This window comes from Rhinoraja longicauda, chromosome 30 (assembly GCF_053455715.1).
Source record: "Rhinoraja longicauda isolate Sanriku21f chromosome 30, sRhiLon1.1, whole genome shotgun sequence".
Taxonomy (NCBI): Eukaryota; Metazoa; Chordata; class Chondrichthyes; order Rajiformes; family Arhynchobatidae; genus Rhinoraja; species Rhinoraja longicauda.
Genome location: NC_135982.1, coordinates 21,752,523 through 21,776,711, shown reverse-complemented (window position 1 = coordinate 21,776,711; position 24,189 = coordinate 21,752,523). Strand labels below are relative to the sequence as shown.

The 24,189-nt window shown below is 45.9% G+C and overlaps 1 protein-coding gene across 7 annotated transcripts in view; it reads left to right on the top strand.

The window, feature by feature from the left end:
• Positions 1-24,189, top strand: part of LOC144608148 (calmodulin-binding transcription activator 1-like) — an 863,868-nt gene that overhangs the window by 732,830 nt on the left and 106,849 nt on the right. For all 7 annotated transcript variants that reach the window (XM_078425569.1, XM_078425567.1, XM_078425568.1 and 4 more), the window contains one exon: positions 3,817-3,970. In XM_078425569.1, coding sequence (XP_078281695.1) covers positions 3,817-3,970 — 154 coding nt within the window. The remainder of the gene's footprint in view (positions 1-3,816; positions 3,971-24,189) is intronic.

The window sequence follows — 24,189 nt, the reverse complement described above, 5'->3', positions numbered from 1 at the left end:
TTTTTGATTGTATAATTGCACGTCATTCCATGATCTGGGGGGAGAGTGAGGGAGGCGGGGAGAGGCCAGGGAAGTGGGGACCAGTTAGCCAAACATCTGTGGCTGGGAAATTACCGGGATCTATAATTAAGGCTGGAGCGACTGAACACCCTGACGATGTTCAGTTGATCAGAGGAAGCAACATGCCTTTAGTAAAGGCCAGGTCGTGCCTGATGAACCTGATTGATTTTTTTTCGAAAGGGTGACCAGGGTGGTAAGATAAGGGAATGTGTATGGATGTTATTTGTGCGAACTCCGAGGGGAATTTAATCAAATGCCCAGAAGACATACAGCTAAAGTTAAAGCTCCTGAAATTGAAGGCATATCATTGACCTGCCAAGAAAACTAGTTGAGCAGCAGGAAAGCAGGAGCAGAGAAAATACACAAACTCTCGGATTAGTAGGATCTGACTACTGGGGCCTTGCCCGGATCTGTGTTTAAAATGCTAGATTACAAAGTGATATTAACAGATTACGCGATTGAACTAAACTGTGCCAAATGGACGTCTATGCTGGCAAGTCTGAGGACATCCACTTTGAAGAAGAAAATCTTACTCACCTATGCGTTGGGAAGATTTGTTGAAAGGCTGTGATTCGGCAGATGGAATAGGAAGAGACAGCTCTGGACTGCTCTGGACTATATCATATCATATATATACAGCCGGAAACAGGCCTTTTCGGCCCTCCAAGTCCGTGCCGCCCAGCGATCCCCGCACATTAACACTATCCTACACCCACTAGGGACAATTTTTACATTTACCCAGCCAATTAACCTACATACCTGGTCTGGTATGTCTGCTCTGGTCTCTGCCACAGAAGGCTGCAGAGACCAAGTCACTGGATATTTTTCTAAGGCAGAGATATATAGATTCTTGACCAGTACAAGGTATGAGGAGAAGGCAGGAGAATGGGGTTAGGAGGGAGAGATAGATCAGCCATGATTGAATGGTGGAGTAGACTTGATGGGCCAAAAGGGCCTAATTCTACTCCTATTCCGTTTGACCTTTTGACCTTATTACTACACGAGTGCACACCGGTTGGGTTGAATGGCCAGTTATTGTACTGTATATTCCAGGTATTTTTTGCATAAACAAATGCATATACCTATTTCTCCCATCTACATCATGACACGATGGGTTCCACATTGCTACTGACCTCAGGCTAAATTTCTTTAGTGTTTATTGTCATGCATGGCCCTGTGATTCTGGTCTCCCCCCAGCAAATATGTTTTTGCATCATACGTACAAAGGGTAATGTAGGAAACTACAGTAAGCTTGTCGAACCCTCCACCCTCCTCAACCATTCAATGTAATCATGACTGATCCAGTCTAGGCCTGAATACTTCTTTCTCACGCTACCCCCATAGCTCTTTCCTCTCCTTGGTAGTTTTAATGTCTGTCAATCTCTGCCTTTGGAATATGTTCATCGATCCAACTCCACGACTCTCTCAGGTTGAGAAGTTTAATAATTCATAACTGTCTTAGTGAAGAAATTCCTCCCTGTCTTTATCTGAAACGGGTGACTCCTTGTTCTGAAACTATGTCCCTGGTTCTAGGTTCCCCCACTGGGGGCAAGCAGCCTCTTGGCATTCCCCCCATGTAGTCCCCCACATTCTTCAAACATCAGTGAGTGTGGGCCAATCCTGCTCAGCCCTTCTTCATACGTCAAGCCCTTCATCCCAGGAGTCAACCTAATGAACCTTCTCAACATTACCTCCAAGGCAAACACACCCCTCCTTATGTACAGTGACCAAAACACCATACATTACTTTTGATCTTTCGTTTTCACATCTCACCCTTCCATCTCTCTAAACTCCCTCCCCGCCTGACTCTCAGTCTGAAGATGGGTCTCAACCAGAAACGTCTTCACCCATTCCTTCTCTCCAGAGATGCTGAGTTACATTCTGTGCCTATCTTGGGTGTAAACCAGCATCTGCAGTTGAATCCTGCATTATACATTACTGCAAGGTGGTCTCATCGGCACCATTACAACTGTGTGAAAGTCTCCCCACTTTTATTCTCTGTACCTCACAAAAATGGCCACCATGCTACTAGCCTTCTAATTAGCTTGCCGTGCTTGCATGCTAACATTCTGCGTTTCAGAATGTAACCCCTAAATCCCCTTATGAAATCCCTTTCATCATTTTAGAGAATTCCATCTGCTCACAGCTTGGCATCAAAGAGCTCCCGGCTCTTCAGCGTTTCCTGATTGAGAAAAAAATAGCCTCACAGTTCAGTATTATCCTGGGCACTTTCTCTTTGGGACTTTCTATATGGTCATTTTAATAATGCAGGCACTCGAACACTAATCAAAAATAAGAGTCTCCAGCACCGCCACTGTGGTTTCTGGCTAATGTGTTTCATTGCTACCACTGCCAACCACAGGGTGTCGAGATGGGACTTTGCTCCTCATTATTACCACACTCACCAGCCGGCTCATTGGAGTGGAAGCAAACTATGAATCATCCAGATTCTCTTGTCCCTCCAGGTGAATGGAAAGTAAATTACAGGTAGAAATAAGATCGGCACTTTGACAGCATCACACAGCCCCATGGCTCCAGAACCTTGGAAAACCGGGATTGCAAATGCAATCTTCGCCTCCTTCCTGGATCACATACCATCCTGGGATCATGTGGCCGTTTCTTCACAGTTGTTGATCAGATACCTGGAGCTCATGAAACCTCATGGGAGCATCTTCGGCATGAGGACTGCAGCACTTCAAGGAAGCAGCTCACTACCTCCGTCTCAGGGGAGGTTAGGGGCTAGCAATGGCTCCCTGTTCCCAGTGGTTCCCCTATTTCAGAAACGCGAAATAAAGAAATACTGTTAAAAAGACAGTGAGAAATAACAAAATGGATGCTCACCAGTTGGAGTCAGAGCTAATAATGAAAGGACTCTGGAGTATTACACCAGTTAATACACTGGAGGTGGCACGGTGGCGCAGCGGTAGAGTTGCTGCCTTTCAGCGCCAGAGATCCGGGTGTGATCCTGACTATGGTTGCTTGTCTGCACAGAGTTCGTACGTTCTCCCTGTGACCTGCGTGGGTTTTCTCTGGGTGCTCCAGTTTCTTCCCACTCTCCAAAGACATGCAGGTTTGTAGGTTAATTGGCTTGGTATAATGGTAAATTGGCCCTAGTGGGTTGTAGGATAGTGTTAGTGTACGGGGATCGCTGGTCGACGCAGACTTGGTGGGCCAAAGGGCCCAATTCCGCGCTGTTGGCTAAACTAAACTCAACACTCATGTATTAGTGGTTTTTGTAGCGCTCAAAGGACTCACGGACTGTTCAAGCCAGTATTGCCTCCTTATTTTAAAAAAGCTATCAAAGTGGTCTCATTCAGACTGAAGAAGGGTCTCGACCTGAAACGTCACCCATTCCTTCTCTTGTTGAGATGCTGCCTGTCCCGCTGAGTTACTCCAGCAATTTGCGTCTGACTTTAGCACTTTGTAGATGTGGTCATCAACCAACATACCTGTTACAGTTTCCCCCTGCAACAGCAATATTTCTTTCATGTATGTATGCAAGGTTTTTTAGTTCATTTTTGAATCTGCTGACACCATCCTGATGTGCAGGGGATTCCTGAGCACAGCAACGAATCGCATGGAATAAAACTGCCCTCCTCTCTTCCCATGTGGGTCCTTTCACCCAGGCAGATCTGGCCTACAGTCGAAGCATGTTACTGTAATACATTTATTTCATGTTCATGCAGATCAAACTCGTCTGTTGTTGGTTAGGTCACAAAGTCTAAATTTGTTTTTGTGTTTTTTTGTCTCTCGCAGAACCCTGACATTGTATTGGTCCATTACCTGAATGTACCGGCCATCGAAGACTGTGGGAAGCCTTGTGGTCCCATACTGTGCTCCATCAACACCGACAAGAAGGAATGGGCAAAATGGTCGAAAGAGGAGCTGATCAGCCAGCTTAAACCCATGTGTGAGTGTCAGCTTCAGCAATACTTCCCGATGTGCTCCTTACTTGGCATTGTATGCTGGGCAGCAGGATTGCCCTGGAGTCTCCTGGAATCCGAGACACTACTGCGGGCAAATCACGCGGAAAAATAACGTTGAATTTTAAGAATGTTTCCTTGACATCCTCTGCTCAAACGTGTTGGGCATGGGAAAATATGTTCCCTGGATGACACTAATTGGTCTAGATGCTATTTGTTTTCAGTTTGGCCGCCCCATGAGGGTGAGCATGCTGGTGGTATCTCTCACCTATGGTGAGAGATGGGATGAGATTGGGATGAAGTGGCGAACCCTCCAGGAATTTCTCCGCCCATGGTTGGCAACCTTAACTGGAGGGAAGTTGAGAGAAATGGAGGCAGGCTGGGCTGCATGAAGTGTGGGGAGCGCTGTTGTCTCCGAATCGGGAGATTGCGAGTTTGTTTCCCGCTGCGGAGATTTGAGCACAAAGTGCAGACTGACACGACGACTGGTCGTGATGTACTGTCAGAGGCACCATCTCACTGATGGGGTAATAAACTGAAAACACGCTCTGTATCACGCGCGGTTGAAGTGTACGTTTGAAACCCCATGGCATTGTTTGAAAGGATCGTGGAGAATTGTCCAAGCTCGCATCTTCAAACTGATTTTTTTTATAAATGGGCTTTGTAGGCAGGAGGACACGTTATGTCCATAGAACTCAAGGGCAGAAAGAATCGTAACATGAAGGGAGAAAACTTGTGGGGGAAAAAAGAGGAATAAAAATTGAATTAAAGAAAAATACCGTGCAGGCTGTGCCGGCTGAGTGCCTACGTTTCCTTGCGGGAGTCTTTGAGAAAATGTCGTGAGGGGAAGAACAGGCTGAGAAGAGAAAGTGCAGCAAAACAGCAAGTGGCTTAATGTTCTGTGATGCCACGCACCATTTGCAACCCTGTAATAAGGCACAACTGGCCTGAACTGCTATGGAAAGCATTCCTCTGTAAAGCAGGTTTGATGAAAATTCAGAAAGGAGGGCGGGGGAGGAATGGAGGGGTAGCAATGAAAACACGGATTACAGAAGAGAAAGGAATGAGCACACCAGGGGCAGGGGACCTGTCGCAGACCCTTGCTTCTTTTAACGCAGGCAATTTATAAAAGCAACGAGGGGGTTGACAGAAAATGTAATTTCGGAAAAGGCCTGAGCTTGTTCACCAATGCATTGTACATCCTTTTTCCATCTGGCCCACTTGCTTGAAAGAGACAATGCTGCATGCCTGCCACCTGCTGGATTTTCTGTATTATTACAGAATGAGAGAAAGACAAATATCTTTATTGTACTTGAGTTTGAACTGATTATATCTACGAATGATATATCCGAACTGTTTGGATAGCGTGCAAAAACCAAGTGTTTCATTGTACCTCGTTGCACGTGACAATAATAAACTTAAACCCAAACAAAACACAGACGTCCAAGAGAAATAGAAAATGCATAAAGACACAGCAGTCCATGCAGCATCTGTTGAAATAGAACAATTACCCATGTTCCTTTTACAAAGTCACAAGCTGACCCGATGAGTTTTTTTTCAATTTTATCTCATATTTCCAGCATCTGCCATTTTTATTTTTCAACACAAATGCACTTTGCATACATGGAGTTGTCATTGTTGGGCAAACAGGGTGAAATTCTCAGCTGTAAGTTATTTGTGACAGATTGATGAATACCTTTCTCGGATTTTGGAACTTTTGGTGAGGGAGTTTGCCCATCCCTTTTTTCTGCATTTCCTTTTTTTTTTATTTCTCTCTCATTCTTTCACAATTTATGTGTGAGTTTAATTTTAGTTTTGAGATACAGCTCGGAAACAGGCCCCTTCGGCCCACCTAGTCCGCCTCAATCAGCGATCCCCATACACTAGCACTATCCTATACACAAGGGACAATTTATCATTTTTACCGAAGCCAGTTAACTTACAAACCTGTATGTCTTTGGAATGTGGGAGGAAACCCGCGGAAAACCCACACTGAATGTAAAAACTCTGTAAAGACAGCACCCGCAGTCAGGATCAAACCCAGGTCTCCAGGGCTGTAAGGCAGCCACTCTACCTCTGCACCACCGTGCCACCCATCAATAGTGCCCACAGTTAATGGGGAGGATTCTGAGGGATAGGCAGGGGATGATTAGGGTCCAAATTTGAGAAAGGATATTCTTGCTATGGAGGGCGTGCAGCGTAGGTTCACTAGGTTAATTCCCGGAATGGCGGGACTGTCGTATGTTGAAAGGCTGGAGCGATTGGGCTTGTATACACTGGAATTTAGAAGGATGAGGGGGGATCTTATTGAAACATATAAGATAATTAGGGGATTGGACACATTAGAGGCAGGAAACATGTTCCCAATGTTGGGGGAGTCCAGAACAAGGGGCCACAGTTTAAGAATAAGGGGTAGGCCATTTAGAACGGAGATGAGGAAGAACTTTTTCAGTCAGAGAGTGGTGAAGGTGTGGAATTCTCTGCCTCAGAAGGCAGTGGAGGCCAGTTCGTTGGATGCTTTCAAGAGAGAGCTGGATAGAGCTCTTAAGGATAGCGGAGTGAGGGGGTATGGAGAGAAGGCAGGAACGGGGTATTGATTGAGAGTGATCAGCCATGATCGCATTGAATGGCGGTGCTGGCTCGAAGGGCTGAATGGCCTACTCCTGCACCTATTGTCTATTGTCTATTGTCTATTGGCCCCAAGTTACATCTCACAGAGGTGCAGATATCCCAGCATGTAGAGCAGAAGTGAAAGACCTCCCCCATAAAATGGCACTACAGTTGTTTTGGGGGATGAGAGACTAATGGACTCAGATCCCACTCCAGATCTCCACTTCCATACGAGACACAGTGTCGTATGAGACACTCGCTCCATGTAGTAGCGAGTGCTGCATTATCAGAGGTGCTACTTGTCAGATAAGGTCATTGTTCAGTCAGATGACTGTTAATGAAAGATCCTTTGGCTCTTTCTTACAGATGGGGAGGAATGTCCCTTCATGTCGTGGGTCAGAATTTATCCTTGAAATGTCGCTGAAATAGATTATTCGGCATTATTATATGTTATTCCAACATCGATTTGGAGTACTAATCAATACTAAAATCGATTATCGAGCAATGTCTCTTTGTTGTTTCTCACTGTGGGAGCATGTTGTGCAGAAATTGACAGCCAAGTTCGCCACAAATGGGATTTAATTTTAAGAATGTTCTTTGATATTTTATGCCCAAAAGTGTTTGGCATGGGAAAATATGTTCTTTGACTGACAGTCGGTAAATTACTTAATGGGTTGCAAAAACACTTTGGGATTGCACGTTTAAATGAAGATAACTGGCCACTTCGGCCAGTTATCATTAGTCAGACAGACAATTTTAATCAAAGTTATTGTCTATGGAATGATCGTACATCTCCCGGACTGGAGAGCTCACAGTATCCTCTAGTCTGGAATGGATCGGGGATTACCATGTTGGATCCTTCCAAAAGCAAGAGAGGATGAAGCACACAGGAGATAGACACAAAAAGCTGGAGTAACTCAGCGGGTCAGACAGCATCTCTGGAGAAAAGCAATAGGTGACGTTTCGGGTTGAGACCTTTCAGTCTGTCTGTGCAAACGGAGACAGCAGCAAACTGACGATCATAGTGTGCTTGTCATATTCTCATGTTTACATATTCTGTTGTGCTGCTGCAAGTAAGAATTTCATTGTTCTATTTGGGACATTTGACAATAAAAGTTTGTGGTGACGATTCTGAGGGATAAGATTGTAAAAATTTGGATGGACAGGGATAGTCAGCGTGGTTTTTTTAAAAGTGGGATATCGTGTCTTAGGAATCTGATTTTGAAGAAGTAACCACAAAGGTTGATGAGGGCAAAGCCTTGGATGTTGTCTATATGGATTTCAGCAAGACACTTGATAAGGTTCCATATGTTAGCCTGTTCTGGAAAGTTAGATAATTTGATGGCACTGGGCCTGTCCTCACTGGAGATTAGAAGGATGAGGGGGACCTCATTGAAACATACCAAATAGTGAAAGGCCTGGATAGAGTGAATGTGGGGGTCTAGAACCAGAGGGCATAGCCTCGGAATAAAAGGACATATCTTTGGAAAGGAGATGAGGTGGGATTTCTTTAATCAGAGGGTGGTGAATCAGTGGAATTCATTGTCACAGACGGCTGTGGAGACCATCAATGGATAATTTTACGGTGAAGATTGACAGACACTTGATTGGTACAGGTGTCAAGGGTATGGGGATAAAGCAGGAGATTGAGGCTGAGAGGGAAAGATAGATCAGTCATGTTTGAATGGCAGAGTAGACTCATGGGCCGACAGGCCTACTTCTGCTCCCATGACTTAGTTGTGCACAACGTTGGTGAAGCTGCATTCGGCGTACTGCGTTCAATTTTGCTCAGGAAAGATGGTGTTAAGCTGGAAAAAGTGCAACGAAGATTTAAGGTTTACAAGGATGTTGCCAGGACTTGAGGGCCCGAGCTATAGGAAGAGGTTGGACAGGCTAGGACTTTATTCCTTGGAGTGCAGGAGGCTGAGGAGTGATCTTATAAAAGTGTATAGTAGTATCATGTGGGGGAATACATAGGGTGAATGCAAAAAGTGTTTTACCCAGAGATGGGGAATCAAGACCCCGAGGACATAGGTTTAAGGTGAGAGGGGAAAGATTTAATAGGAACCTGAGGTGCAACTTTTTCACATAAGGGGTGGTGGGTATATAGAACGAGTTGCCGGAGGAGGTAGTTGAGGTAGGTGCTATAACACCATTTAAAAGACATTTGGACCGATACATGGACAGGAAAGAATTAGAGAGGTATGGACCAAACACGGGCAGATGGGACGAGGGTAGATGGGGCATCTTGGTTGGGACCTGTTTCCATGCTGCATGGACTCTATAACCATGGAAAAAAGTGGTAACGGAGAGGCTGATCAGAGGGATATTCACTGGATGGCATGAACAAGCAGCAGGCTGAGAGAGAGAATGAATGAGATCTGGATACGCCATCAGTCTGAAGAAGGGTCTCGACCCGAAACGTCACCCATTCCTTCTCTCCAGAGGTGCTGCCTGACCCGCTGAGTTACTCCAGCATTTTGTGAGATCTGGATATGAATCACTTTAAGATGGGAAAATACCAAGAAACATTGGCCGTAACAAAGAACTTACAACTACCGAGTGTCGTTGATGACTTCATGTCATCCCAAAGTGTTGACAGTCCATGAAGGGTCGTGACCACAGTTGGAATGTTGGACATACATCAGATAATCTCCGCACCGGGACCACCCACTATCTTATAAGAAGATAATAAACAGAGCAGTGTTTGTCCAGGGCATCAACAGATTCAACCTGGTGTTCTTTCACAACAGGCGCTGTGAGATCTTCAAAATGCACCTACCTAATCAGGTGTACCTCTTTGGTGACCCTCGGACTATCCTTGATCGGACTTTCCTTACTGGCTTTACCTTGCACTAAACGATATTCCCTCATCGTGTATCTGCACAATGCAAACGGCTCGAATGTGACCATGTTTTGTCTTTCCGCTGACCGGTCAGCACGCAACAAAAGCTTTTCACTGCACCTCGCTCGGTCCACGTGACCGAAGTGGGTTCATTGCCCCATCTGAAGACTGACTCTACTGAAGTACTGTGGCGTAGTGGTGCGTGCGGTGACAGCAACCACAATCTTCCTGGGGTGAAGCGGCAGTGGGGAGTCATGGGACGGATACCGAAGCTTTTGCACAAAGAGCAGAACACCAGAAAAGAAAAAAACAAGTGGCAGGCAGGCTGGACGGCAGTCTTCCCCGTGATCACGGTTTATCCCTTTAAATAGCAGTAAAAACAAAACAAAAATTAAACTGACATTCACTATTGACCTTGTCTCCTTGGAGATGAACAGAAAATGTCAACAACTTGTCAGAGCTGTAATAGAATGAAAACAAATGAAAGATGTGTAAATGCGTTTATATTGTGGCTGCACATCGGTCTCTGGGTAATATTGCCATTTCTCTCGGTTGCTTTGACATTCACCTCACCTGCCACATGACCATTTTCATTACAGGAGACTTTGATTTGATCCGTGTGCTTGCAAAGAGCGCAGCCAGGAGCAGGGAAGAGGCAACTCAGCCCCTCCAATGCGTTTCACCGCTCGACGGGGTCACTGCCGAGCTGCGGTCCAACTCCATGTATCCAACTCCCTCCACCCCACCCCCCCCCCCCCCCCCCCCCCGTGTTCCTTAATCGTCATTGTCAAAAAAAGTATCAGTCTTTCATTTAAAATGAACTACTGACCTTCCGTAAGTTTCCATTTGCGGAGGTGGAGAGAGGATTGTGCTTGCAGGGGAGTGGCTGAACTGAGGGTGAGACCCGTCAGCTTGGCTGTCCCTTGTGGAGGTAATAAACAGCCTCCGGTCTTAATTTCATGTTTATTTAGAGTCACACAGCGTGGAAACAGACCCTTTGACCCAACTTGCCCACACCGGCCAACATGTCCCAGCTACACTAGTCCCACCTGCCTGCGTTTGACCCATATCACTCCAAACCTGTCCTATCCGTGTACCTGTCTAACTGTTTCTTAAACGTTGCAATAGTCCCTGCCTCAACCACCTCCCCTGGCAGCTCGTTCCATACTCCCACCACCATTTGTGTGGAAAAAGTTACCCCTCAGATTCCTATTAATCCTTTTCCCCTTCACTTTAAACGTATGTCCTCTGTTCCTCAATTCCCTCACGCTGGGCAAGAGACTCTGTGCATCTAGCCGATCTAATCCTCTCATGATTTTACACACATTCTCATTCTATTCCTCCTTTGATCTCTCAGACTTGATTGAAGATACTTGATCATTACTGATGTAAATCAGTAGGATTTTCAAAATAAAAAGGCAAACATGCAGAATATCTTCAAATATCAGTATAATGTGCTTGTTGGCAGGCTGTCAGTTAAATTGCTAGTTATTCCTGGAATGTTAAGAAATGTGATAAGATCACTTCTCCTTGAAGAAGGGGGTGTTTCCATGTGCCTGCTGCCCACGTAGTTGGTGGAGATTGCTGGGTATGGCAGACACTGCCAAATAGCTTCCATGGGTCTAATAGTCACAAAGGTTCGTGGTTCAAGACTGCCACCAGTGTATGGGTATATGGTTCATTCACATCTCACCACTCTGCCACACTGCCGACCATGAATTCATACTGCATCACTTTCCCCTCAAAAAATGACCATTCCTTTCTGAGCTGCTCAGCACGATGGCCTTTGGCATGAGCTTCAAGTGCCTGCACTATTCCCGACAATATTTCGTCCGATTTAGCACAGTACCTGGCACTTTGCTCACATCCTCAGGGAAAGACATCGGCCCTACTGCCACTGGCTGCCACACACCAGCAATGCACAGGATATGTCCAAGGGTGACTTTAGTTTTAGCTTAGTTTTTTAAATGAGAGATGCAGCATGGAAACAGGCCCTTCGGCCCACCGAGTTCGTGCCGACCCGCACATTATCCGACACACACTAGGGACATTTTACAATCTTTACCGAAGCCAATTAACCTACAAACCTGTACGTCTTTGGAGTGCGGGAGGAAACCGGAGCTCCTGGAGAAAACCCACACGGTCACAGGGAGAACAACGTACAAACTCCGTACAGTCACAGTCAGGATCGATCCCGGGTCTGTGGTGCTGTGAGGCAGCAACTCTACTGTGCCGGTCCACTGCTCCCACATTAACTCAAAAGGTCAAGTCCTGGTCAATATGCCAGGTAGGAGGACTTGGACATGTGGGAGTCCAGGAAAACCTTGCCAGGCCCATGATATGAAGAGCGTAAAGATAGACACAAAAAGCTGTAGTAACTCAGCGGGACAGGCAGCATCTCTAGAGGGAAGGAATGGGTGACGTTTCGGGTCGAGACCCTTCCTGGAGGTGCCCCTGGTTGTTTGCAGGAGTGACTGTGGAGCAATGCGGAATGAAATGTCACCTTGTCACATCGTATGTCACGGTGACCTGCATCTCATTGTCGACACCAGTGAAGTGGAGATCCTCCGAGAATTTGAGGGCCGGAGTTCTTGATGCATGGTGCCACTGTTCAGGAAATTCAGAGGCTCTTTTAGTCCATTAAACTAATGGGATCAGTGATTCTTTAATTCATTTGTTAGAATCGCTGCAGGTGCACCTGAAGGATTTTAGAGCTTCACCCCAGGTCTCCCAGCTAATTCATAAATTCATAAGCCATAGGAGTAGAAGTAGGCCATTCGGCCCATCGGGTCTACACTGCAAGTACAACGCTCTCATGGGGGAATTGGTTTCTCCTGAGGTCAATACAAAGGTTGGACTTCATGAGACAAGACATTAGCAACACAACCGCGGACACACAAGAGACTGCAGATGCTGGAACAAAACACAAAGTGCTGGAGGAACTCAGTGGGTCAGGCAGCATCTGTGGAGGGAATGGACAGGTAGACATAAAATGCCGGAGTAACTCAGTCACAGGCAGCATCTCTGGAGAGAAGGAATGGGCGACGTTTCGGGTCGAGACCCATTGTTCTATGTTCTAACAGCAGGGCAGCACGGCAGTAGAATTGCTGCCTTACAGCGCCGAGATCCAGGTTCGATCCTGACCTCGGGTGCTGTCTGTATGGAGTGTGTACGTTCTCCCCGTGACCAACGTAGGCTTTCTCTGGGTTCTCCATTTTCATCCCACACTCCAAAGACGTGCAAGTTTGTAAGTTAATTAACTTTGGTAAAGGTTATAAATTGTCCCTAGTGGGTGGGATAGTGCTAGTGAGCGGGGTGATTGCTGGTGGACGCGGACTCGGTGGGCCACAGGGCTTCTTTCCACGCTGTATCTCTAAACTAAACTTCCCACACACGCAAGAGGCAAGAAGTGGGAGGGCAGCCACAGGAAGCAGGGCCACTTTCAGATTGGAACTCACGGTCTGTTGCTTGTGCAATGAAGCATACACCTGTGTGTGTGCCTGTACATGTGAATGAGAATATGGAAGATATGCACAATTTGCTGGAGTAACTCAGCAGGACAGGCCACATCTCTGGAGAGAAGGAATGCAGAGATGCTGCCTGTCCCGCCGAGTTACTCCAGCATTTTGTGTCCATCTTCGGTGTAAACCTGCATCTGCAGTTCCTTCCTATGCATGAGAATATGGTCTCTGTATGGACACAATGAACCACTGGGCCCTGCATGTGTGAACGAGAACATGGAACATTGTGTCCAGCTCACTGAAGATCAGCTTGAGGTCCCTGGAAGCCTAAGCCTACAAATAGATTCGCACCTTTAGCTTTCAAACCTCAAATCATGCAAACATTGATTAAATCCACAATAGTTCACATTAACTAATATTTCTGTAAGAAAAAGTTGTTGTGTGAACGATTGATCACAGCGCCTACTGTGTATATATTGGAGTGTATATATTGCTGTGTATATATATATATATATTATCTGTATATTGGAATGTAGAGTTCTGGACAGGAGCACCAGGACTTGAGGATCTATGTGTGTGTGCACCAGAACTCAGGCCCTGTGTCTGTAGATCAGAACTCAGGCTTATTAGGCCACAGGCCAACAGCTCCATGTGGTGTCCCAACACCGAGGCTGGATCTGTATCAGTTGGAGCACGTGGGCTTCAAGGTCTCGCGGGCTTCTTCCTGGAAAAGGTCCCAGAAGCGGCAGGAGGCCTTGCTCTAAACCAGGCCAGTTAGTTTCCATTCCATAAAGCTGCCACACGACTTCTTGACTCTTATACCTAATGCCCCTAGTGCCATGTGGTGGTGGTGGTAAGATTCTATGACTCTATGATTCTAATCGTGGTCACTTAATGTGTGTGGGATTTTGCCAGGCACAGATAGATCATGCATTTTCCCCATTGTGCAGCGAGACCTGGGTGTCCTTGTACACCAGTCACTGAAAGTTGGCGTGCAGGTACAGCAGGCAGTGAAGAAAGCTAATAGCATGTTGGCCTTCATAACGAGAGGATTTCAGTATAGGAGTAAAGAGGTTCTTCTGCAGTTGTATAGAGCCATGGTAAGACCACACCTGGAGTATTGTGTACAGTTTTGGTCTCCTAATTTGAGGAAGGACATCCTTGTATTTGAGGCAGTGCAGCGTAGGTTCACAAGATTGATCCCTGGGATGGCGGGACTGTCATATGAGGAAAGATTGAAAAGACTAGGCTTGTATTCACTGGAGTTTAGAAGGATGAGAGGGGATCTTATAGAGACATATAAAATTATAAAAGGACTGGACAAGCTAGATGCAGGAAAAATGTTCCTAATGTTGGGGAGTCCAGAACCAGGGGCCACAGTCTTAGAACAGAGATGAGGGCATTTAAAACAGAGGTGAGAAGGAACTTTTTCACCCAGAGAGTTGTGAATTTGTGGAATTCTCTGCCACAGAGGGCAGTGGAGGCCAAATCACTGGATGAATTTAAGAGAGAGTTAGATAGAGCTCTGGGGGCTAGTGGAATCAAGGGATATGGGGAGAAGTTGGGAACAGGTTACTGATTATGGATGATCAGCCATGATCACAATGAATGGCGGTGGTGGCTCGAAGGGCCGAATGGCCTCCTCCTGCACCTATTTTCTATGTTTCTATGTCATATTGATCGGCCTTTAAAATGATTTCATTGGCACAAAGTACATCAGGATTGTGAAGCCCACTATGTACATGGAATTATTGACAGTACTGCCACAGATTGCTTGGTTTGCAGTGGGGGTGGAGATAGTGGAGGAAAGAGGCTGAATCTTACCTTTTTTGCCTTTATTTGAAATTTGAAAAATTCAATTCTATTTGCTATTAAATTGAAAGTTTGTGGTCCAGGTTGAGTTGAATGAAAGCTATGCAGATGTACTCTGTGTAGACAAACTGATTGCAATACATTGGTAGCAACTATCTGGCTTTTGAGAAGGTTACAGAATTAAACTCAGTGAAGGGTGACAGATTGCAAGCAGAGGCCTCTGGGTTTTGCATGCAAATTTCTTTTGAGTTCTTTTGAATATGCAAATTGTCTCTTTTAAAAAAACCGATATATATAATAAAAAAGCACTTTATGATGAGGCTGTAAGCTGTTGCTGTGAATAGCAAACTGTGCACTGCAGCATGGGTACTGATTTGTAATGAACCCAGACACACAAATCCCAGCTACACTTCAACAGTCTAAAAGGGGGAGGGATATCGGGAAATCTTCCTACATCAAACTTCAACTGCTTCCAGATTCCGCTAGCAGATCGTGCTAAATTTAGCTGCTTGGGTCAAAGGAGACATATTGCCAAAGGACTCTCGAGCTGAAACTGTCCTGGTTTCCATGTGCACAGGTTGTACAGCAAGAACATATTTATTAATACATTCTCTCCGATGGTCTATAGGCACTGGAAAGAAGTGTTTCTGCTTTGATTTTGTAATGATGATGGTTTCTGGTACCTGCCACAACTATAAAACATCTTTCACTGTCAGCCTTCCCTCCCAATCCCAAAAGAGCCTGATTTATTTCTTTTATGCCACGTCCTTCCCCCATCTCTCCTCGTGCTTTCTGTGCACTGAGAATGAGCCCAGGAATGCTAGTTAAAATCCCCCAACTCAGTCTGCTGTCCATTGTTCGTGCATGAGGCTGTGGGGCAAGGCAGAGGTGCCTGGCTGACAGTGGGAGTAGGAAGCTACGGCCTTTGTACATGAGAGAGAGCGGCTTTCCTCACTGGGGGAAGATGCTGCTAACACTGTAGGCCTAGTTTAGTTCAGAGATACAGCGCGGAAACAGGCCCATCGGCCCACCGAGTCCACACTGACCAGCGATCCCCTCACAGTAGCACTACTCTAAACACCAGGCACTGCGTTCAATTTATACCAAACCGAAGAGCCTGTTTCCGCGCTGCATCTCTAAACTAAGCTAAACTAAATTGCTGGCCGGTGCTGCAGGTAGCTGAGCCTGGCTGAGGTGCCAGCATTAAGCCCCCAGGATGCAGAGGGGGAAGTGCTCCAGCCATGGCTCCTGTTTCGAGATTAGCACGCGCGGATATTTGCCGGAGGTCAGGATTATGCGCGGCGGCTGTGATGCCTTCCACAGACAACATGGCTGCCTTCCACTTGCAGGCATTCCGAGTAGAAGCAGGGAAACACAGGGCTGAACAACTTGTCAGCACCAGCAGGAGATGCAAGGGAGAAAGGAGAACAAAACCCTTTAAAATAAAATGCACAAGGGAGATTGTTAACTGAAAAATGGCCGATATACCCACACAGACGGGGAGATCAATAGAGAAGTAAAAATTCAAACACATTTTGGGTATTAATTCATGACGAAAGAGACAGCCTGGGATCCCTGCTCCTTATTTTCTATCAAATAACAGAGCAATGAACTATAAATATGAGTGTTCATGAATAATAGATTACCTACGACTTACTCAGACCCTGCTGAGAATGTCGTGTTTAGTCATGTTTGGAGCCCTGGATTGGATTGCTGTACAGCGCTCCTGTTGAGATTGATTAAATGCTGTTGGTACAACTCAGGGTTCAGTCGGGACGTCAGTTGTGGCCAAGTGTAAGCTGTGTGTCTCCCCCACCCACCCACCCACCCACCCACCGCGCACCCTCTCCCCAGACTATCCAAATGGGTTGACGGAGAGCAGCCTGGCTACAAAACAGAAACTAAAGGGAGGGGTGATACTGAGATTGGCAAATGGCGTTTCACAAGGGCAAGGCTGCTCACTATTCTCAGGAACTAGAGGTAGAGATTCAAAGCGTGCAGGTGAAGCATACTCTGAGGAGGGGCAGTGTGGTTAATACATTGGAATTACCAACTGGAAAATACAAATAACTCTACAGAATTGGTGGACAGTGACAGATGATTTCCATACGACGAAGAATCAGCAATCCAGGGACCCAGAAGTGCAGCATTGCTCACTGCACTGCTACCTGTTTGAAAATTGATTATTTTGCGAAGTGCAATGTGACCATTGCTAATTCTATTTAATCTTTTTTTTTTTCAGAATCTGGGTACTTTCCGTCTTTTATTGCGTCTTTGGCTGCACTTACGCAGGTGGTGGTGAGCCACCTTCTCGGGTTTAGTTTAGTTTAGAGATACAGCACGGAAACAGGCCCTTCGACCCACCAAGTCTGCGCCAACCAGCGATCCCCGCACACTTGCACTATCTTACACGCCCTAGGGACAATTTACAATTATACCAAGCCAATTAGCCTAAAAACCTGTACGTCTTTGGAGTGTGGGAGGAAACCGGAGCTCCCGGAGAAAAGCCCACGCAAGTAGAACGAAAAATCTTCGTACAGACGGCACCGGTAGTCGGGATCGAACCTGAGTCTCTGGCGCTGTGAGGCAGCAACTCTGCCGCTGCGCCACCGTGCTGCCATGGGTTGTCGCGTGTCTTCTGGCGAAGGTATTCCACGATGTTGCTGAGGAAAGAACTCCAGGATTTAGGCCAGTGCCATTGAAAGATGGGCGATATATTTTCCTATCAGGGTTGTGTGAGACCAGAGAGGCTCAGAGAGATGGTGGTGTCCACAAGTGGTTTAAGCCCTTTTCCTTCTTGGAGGCGGTAGTCATGGCTTTGGTCGATGTTGGCAAGAGTAGAAGAGATGAGTAACGGTAAAGCATTGTGTAAATGGCGCAGTCCACGACATGGAATTAGTGTGTCGCCCTTTATCCAGGTGTAGCTTTATCGACCATTCCCTTCAGTACTATATATTAATATAGTAATAATATATACTAGATTAACTGTAGAATAAGTACTGTTGGAATGGTCTCCCTGATCAGCAGTGCAACCTACCCTCTCCTTTTGAATCAAAATGGGTTGACTGAAAGTAGCTGGCGAGAAAATAGAAATAAAAGGGAGGGGTTAGAGGCAACGTTGAACTATCTCTGAAAACAAAACCTAGAATCACCGGGGCGTAGAAGGCACACAAACCAGGTACTGGTTAATGGGATCAGTTTTGATTCGTTACTTGATGGTTGGCTTGGGACATGATGAACCAATGGGCCTTGTTTCTGTGCTGTACAACTTTGAGACTCTCTGTCATTCTATGAAATATATTACATGGTGTAGGGAGGACTATATATGGCTCATAGTTTTTGTTGAAAGGTGTGGTTTACAATCTGAAGGGGGAACACAGAGATCACGGTCTGTGGGAGGATCACACAGGAAGGTGAGGAGAACATGCACGTACATTAGGAAGGCAGATTTCCTGAAACCGATTGGTGTTTGCAATTAGTTCTTAAGTGATAGGAGCAGCATTAGGCCTTTCGGCCCATCAAGTCTATTCCGCCATTCAATCATGGCTGATCTATCCTTCCCTCTCGACCCCGTTCTCCTGCCTTCTCCCCAAAACTCATGCAGTCACGGGGAGAACCTATACCCTCCGTACAGACAGCACCCATAGTCAGGATCGAACCCGGGTCTCCGGCGCTGTAAGGCAGCAACTCTACCGCTACGCCACCATGCTGCCCTATTAAATTCCTATTAGATTCCTATTACATCTTTTCCCCAAACCTTTGTTCATTGTCTGTGGGAGGATATAAAGTTTGTGGTCTGTGCAGGGAATGTACACATGCTGTCTTTAGAGGAGCTCAGGCTATTGGGATGACAGTTTGAGCACATTTTGACGCTGACTTTGAGCGGACAAGAACACTCTTGTGTTCATGTACATCCATAACGTGCTTAATGATTGTCGGGGAGTCCATTCTGCTCTTGATGTTCAGAGGTTATGCCTTCAGCTGCCTCGGTTCAGAGATTCCCCCTCTGAACCCTTGCACTGCACCAAGCTCTGCAAAAGCCATGTTTTTGACATAAAGCATTAGCTGGCTTGGTATCACGTTTTATCTGATAAGAGTCCTCAAGGAGCTTTCGAGCAACTTACTATCCTTCAAGATGCCATATAAATATAAGTTGCTACTGTTGTGGGAGTTCCATACAAACCAGGGAAGAGTGGGGAACAGTTAATGTCAGCTATCTGCTACCTCTTATGGTGTATAGGTTTAAAGATTTATATTTGTTCTGTTTCAATAGCGATTTCTCATCAATGAACGGGATATGCATTTTTGCATTGATGGGGTAGGTTAGCCTGTGGGGTCTAATCTCAGTTTTGTGCATCTTAAGTGCATTATATGAATGTGAAAGCTATTTCACTGGCAGTTTTCCACCATAACTTACCTGCTCATCCCCTCCTCCAACCCCCAAGGGCTAACTGGAGTCTAAGAATGTGCAATCTCCACGGTGTACTTTCTATCAACTTTCTCACCGTCAGAACTCAATTGAGTTTTATTTTGTCTGCCTGTTATTTTTATCCTCCTCCAATCCCTAATTTCCAATTTACTGCTTTCATTTTGTTTCATTTCATCCCTCAATCCTCTCCTGCCTCCCAGGTGGCTGCTGTCTCACTGGCCCCTAAATAATTGACTATTTCTCTTAATGTGAAGCTACAAAAAAACAATGACAACAGCTTCATGCCAGCATTAACGCTCCTCCCAAACCCCGACCCATGTCCTTACACTTCACCCCAACCAGCAAAGCCTTCCATGTGCAAGAAGGAACTGCAGGTGTTGGTTTAAACCGAAGATAGACACAAAACAGCACCTCATATTTCGCTTGGGCAGTTTGCAACCCAGCGGTATGAATAGTGATTTCTCTAACTTCAAGTAACCCCTGCAACCCCCCCTCTCTCCATCCATCCTCCATCTATGTCGTTGTGCTAGCTTCAAAGCCGTCTTGTTGAGTCTCATTGTCGGTAACCCGTTTTCACCTAGGCAACAGCTAACAATGGCCTGTTCCCTTTATCATTGTTACTTTTTTGCATATTTTTTATTCATTTGTTCTATATCTCTCTCTATCTCACCGTCTATATCTCTCGTTTCCCTTTCCCCTGACTCTCAGTCTGAAGAAGGGTCTCGACCCGAAACGTCACCCATTCCTTTTCTCCACAGATGCTGCCTGACCCGCTGAGTTCCTCCAGCTTTTTGTGTCGACCTTCTTTGTCCTTCTTTCCCCTTTCTTTCAGTTTCCCTTTGGCTGCCTTAGGTGCTACACGTGCTACATTCTCATCATACATTGTGCAAATAAATTCCCCCTGAATTCACAGTTTAATTTATTAATAATGAACTTGGTATTCGTGGTCTCTCCCAGAAACCAAACCGTGGTCTCCCATCGAATGCATTGACAGTGAAGAGGAAAGAACCTCCGTCTTTTTTTCAGAGCCATTATCCTTTCACCTCTGGGATAATGACAATAACTTGCACTGCCATAGCAACTTGAAGATGGGTTCACGCAAAGCTGCAGAAGGTGCTTCATGGAGCTCCGAACAAAAACGGACAGCAAAGCAGAGATTGGAAGTGGTGCTGACAAACAAACTTGGTGGGCTTAAAGGGGAATCTCTTAGATGGTCTTAAGGATACATGATTACATGTATTGAGCCATTACAATCGATCCATTTACAAGTGCATAGATACATGATAAGCGAATAACGTTTAATAATAATAATAATAATGCATTACATTTATATAGGGCTTTTCAAACACTCAAAGACGCTTTACAGGGATTTCTAGAACATAGAGAAGTGAATAAATAGATAAATAAGTAAATGAACAGAGAAAGGAGACAGAAGGTGAGGTGACCTTCAGTGGTTGAAGGCAGTGCTGAAGAGGTGAGACTTCAGTGATGTTTTGAATGTGGTGAGTGAGGAGGAGTCTCTGACGGTTTGGGGTAGTAAGTTCCATAGGGTGGGAGCAGCGATGGAGAAAGCCCTGTCCCCCCAGGATCTGAGTTTGGTCCGGATGGGGGGGGACAGGAGATTGGCAGCAGCAGAGCGGAGGGTGCAGGTGGGAGTGTGCCTGTGGAGGAGCTCAGTCAGGTAGGATGGGGCCAGGTTATGGAGGGCTTTGTAGGTCATGAGGAGGATTTTGTATTGGATTCTCTGGGGGATGGGGAGCCAGTGGAGTTTGTAAAGGACGGGGGTGATATGGTCACGGATCAGGGAGTGGGTGAGTAGACGGGCAGCGGAGTTTTGAATGTATTGAAGTTTACTGATGATTTTTGAGGGTGAGCCATAGAGGAGGCTGTTGCAGTAGTCCAGACGGGAGGTGATGAAGGCGTGGATGAGGGTTTCTGCAGCTGTGAAGGAGAGGGATGGACGGAGACGGGCAATGTTTTTGAGGTGGAAGAAGGCTGTCTTTGTGATGTGTTTGATGTGTTTGTCGAAGGAGAGGGTTTGATCAAAGATGATTCCAAGATTCCGGATGTGAGGGGAGGTGGATACTGGGAGACCATCAATATTGAGGATGAAGTTTTGGGTGGATTTGGTGAGCGTTTTTGGACCAATGATGATGATTTCAGATTTGTTGCAATTGAGTTTGAGGAAATTTGATTGAAGCCAAGATTTTATTTCAGTGATGCAGTTTGTCAGTGTAGAGTGTGTGGAGGTGGAGATTGACTTGGTGGAGATGAGGAGCTGGATATCATCGGCGAAGCAGTGGAAATTGAGACCATGACGGCGGATTAATTGACCAAAGGGGAACAGGTAGAGGATGAAGAGGAGGGGGCCAAGGACTGAGCCTTGGGGGACACCTTGGGGGAGGGGAGCGGTGGGGGATTTACAGTTGTTAATGGAGATGAACTGGTGCCTGTCAGAGAGGTAAGATTTGAACCAGGATAGGGCTGTGCCGGTGATGTTAAAGGAGGTTTCAAGTCGGGTGAGGAGAATGGAGTGATTTATGGTGTCAAAGGCGGCGCTGAGGTCAAGTAGGATGAGGATGTTGAGGTTGCCAGCGTTGGAGGAGAGGAAAAGGTCGTTTGTGATTTTGAGGAGTGCAGTTTCAGTACAGTGGTTGGAGCGGAATCCGGATTGGAAAGTTTCATACAGGTTATTGGTAGAGAGGTGGTATTTGAGTTGGGAAGCTACAGCCAGGTAAAGCCACCAAAGTCCGATCAAGGGTGACAAACAAGGTGGATGAAGGGGAGCCAGTAGATGTAGTGGACTGGATATCTGGAAGGCATTCGATAAGAAAGACAATAGACAATAGGTGCAGGAGTAGCCATTCGGCCCTTCGAGCCAGCACCGCCATTCAATGTGATCGTGGCCGATCATTCATAATCAGTACCCCATTCCTGCCTTCTCCCCATAACCCCCTGACTCCGCTATCATTACGAGCTCTATCTAACTCTCTCTTGAAAGCATCTAGAGAATTGGCCTCCACTGCCTTCTGAGGTAGAGAATTCCACAGATTCGCAACTCTCTGAGTGAAAAGGTTTTTCCTCATCTCCGTTCTAAATGGCCTACCCCTTATTCTTAAACTGTGGCCCCTGGTCCTGGACTCCCCCAACATTGGGAACATGTTTCCTGCCTCTAGAGTGTCCAATCCCTTAATAATCTTTTATGTTTCAATACGATCCCCTCTCAACCTTCTAAATGGTGAAATAAACTGCAAAAAATAACTGCATTGGGGTTGGGGTTGGGAGGGGGGGTAATATTTTGGCATGTATCGGGGAGTGACAAAAGAAGAGAAAGAAGAGTTGGGATAATTAGATCATGCTCCAAATGGTAATTTGTCACTGAAGGTTTGCCATAGGAATCTGTGCTATGAACCTACATTGATTATCTGAATAAAGGATAATCTGGATGATCTCGGTGTTCCTGCCTACGGAATAAAAATAGGTGGGTTAGCAAGTTGTGAGAAAGACGCGCATAGACGCTGCAAAGTGATTCGGAAAGGTTACATGAGTGGGCAACAAGTTGGCAGATACCGTACAATGACGTACAATGACTCCAAAGACGTACAGGTATGTAGGTTAATTGGCTGGGTAAATGTAAAAAATTGTCCCTAGTGGGTGTAGGATAGTGTTAATGTGCGGGGATCGCTGGGCGGCGCGGACTTGGTGGGCCGAAAAGGCCTGTTTCCGCGCTGTATATATATATGATATGATGATATGATAATGCAGGGAAATGTGAGGTTATCCATTTGGAAGGAAAAATGAAAATCATACTTCAAACATCATGAGGCCACAAGACGTTGCGGAGCAAAGAGATTTGGGGATGCTGGTACGTGAGAAACAAATGATCAGCGAGCAGGTACAGCAAGTAATTAGGAAGCTGAATAGAAGATTTATGCTCATTGCCCTGGAAAGGCAACATAATTCTCGGGAAGTTTTTACAGTTCTCTACTGCGAAAGTGCCTGGAGTATTGCAGAGAGATTTAGGCTTCGCATTTAAAGAAGGATGCCTTTTATTTGGGAACAGCGTAGAGAGGTTCATTATGGTGATTTGTGGGCTGAAGGTGGCGGCGTGCAAGCACTTTGGACCTCTGCTCATTAGTGCAGAGATGAGTGGGAGGTAATCTCAACGAAACATATCAGATTCTATGGGGCATTGCCAGGGTCGGTGCTGAGATGCTGTATAAACCTTGTCGGAGTATCGAGAACTAGGGGCTTCGCTTCAGAATGAGAGGTTGTCCATTTTCTGCAGGGTTTTTTTCAACACCTTATCAAATGCCTTCCAGATATCCAGTCCACTGCATCTGCTGGATCCCCTTCATTCACCTTGTTTATCACATCCTTAAAATACTAGCAAGCTTGTCAAACACAATTTACCTTGAGTAGGACGACTGATGGCTTAGCCTAAAGAATTGCCTGGCTCAGCAGCTGCAGGTATAACCACCAGTCATGCAGGGAACAGTATGGGATCGACAATCCTCCAAACCGGCAGGGGTTTGTTAATGCGCTCTTGGAGATCGCTGCAAGGAATTGGGAAGGAAAAGTTCAAAAGTGTATTAAAACGACGTGTGATTGCCTTCTCCTCCACACATCACCATTGTCATTCAACAATGGAATTTACCGGGTACAGTGTTAAAATATTGGAGATGGTGGAAGGAAGCTGCTTGGATGGAGGTGAAGGTGATGTGACCAAAGCTCAAGGAATGCTTTCAACCTGAGTGGGCAATCATGTTCATAAGTTATAGGAGCAGAATCAGGCCATTCGGCCCAACAATTCTACTCCGTCATTCAATCACGGCTGATCTATCTTTCCCTCCTAACCCCATTCTCCTGCCTTCTCCCCATAACCCCTTACACACCCGTACTAATCAAGAACCTATCTATCTCTGCCTATCTATCTATCCACAGACTTGGCCTCCACATCCTTCCATGGCAATGAATTTCACAGATTCCCCACAGATTCCTCCTCATCTCCTTCCTAAAGGAAGGTCCTTGGAAGGTGGAGTAGTGCGA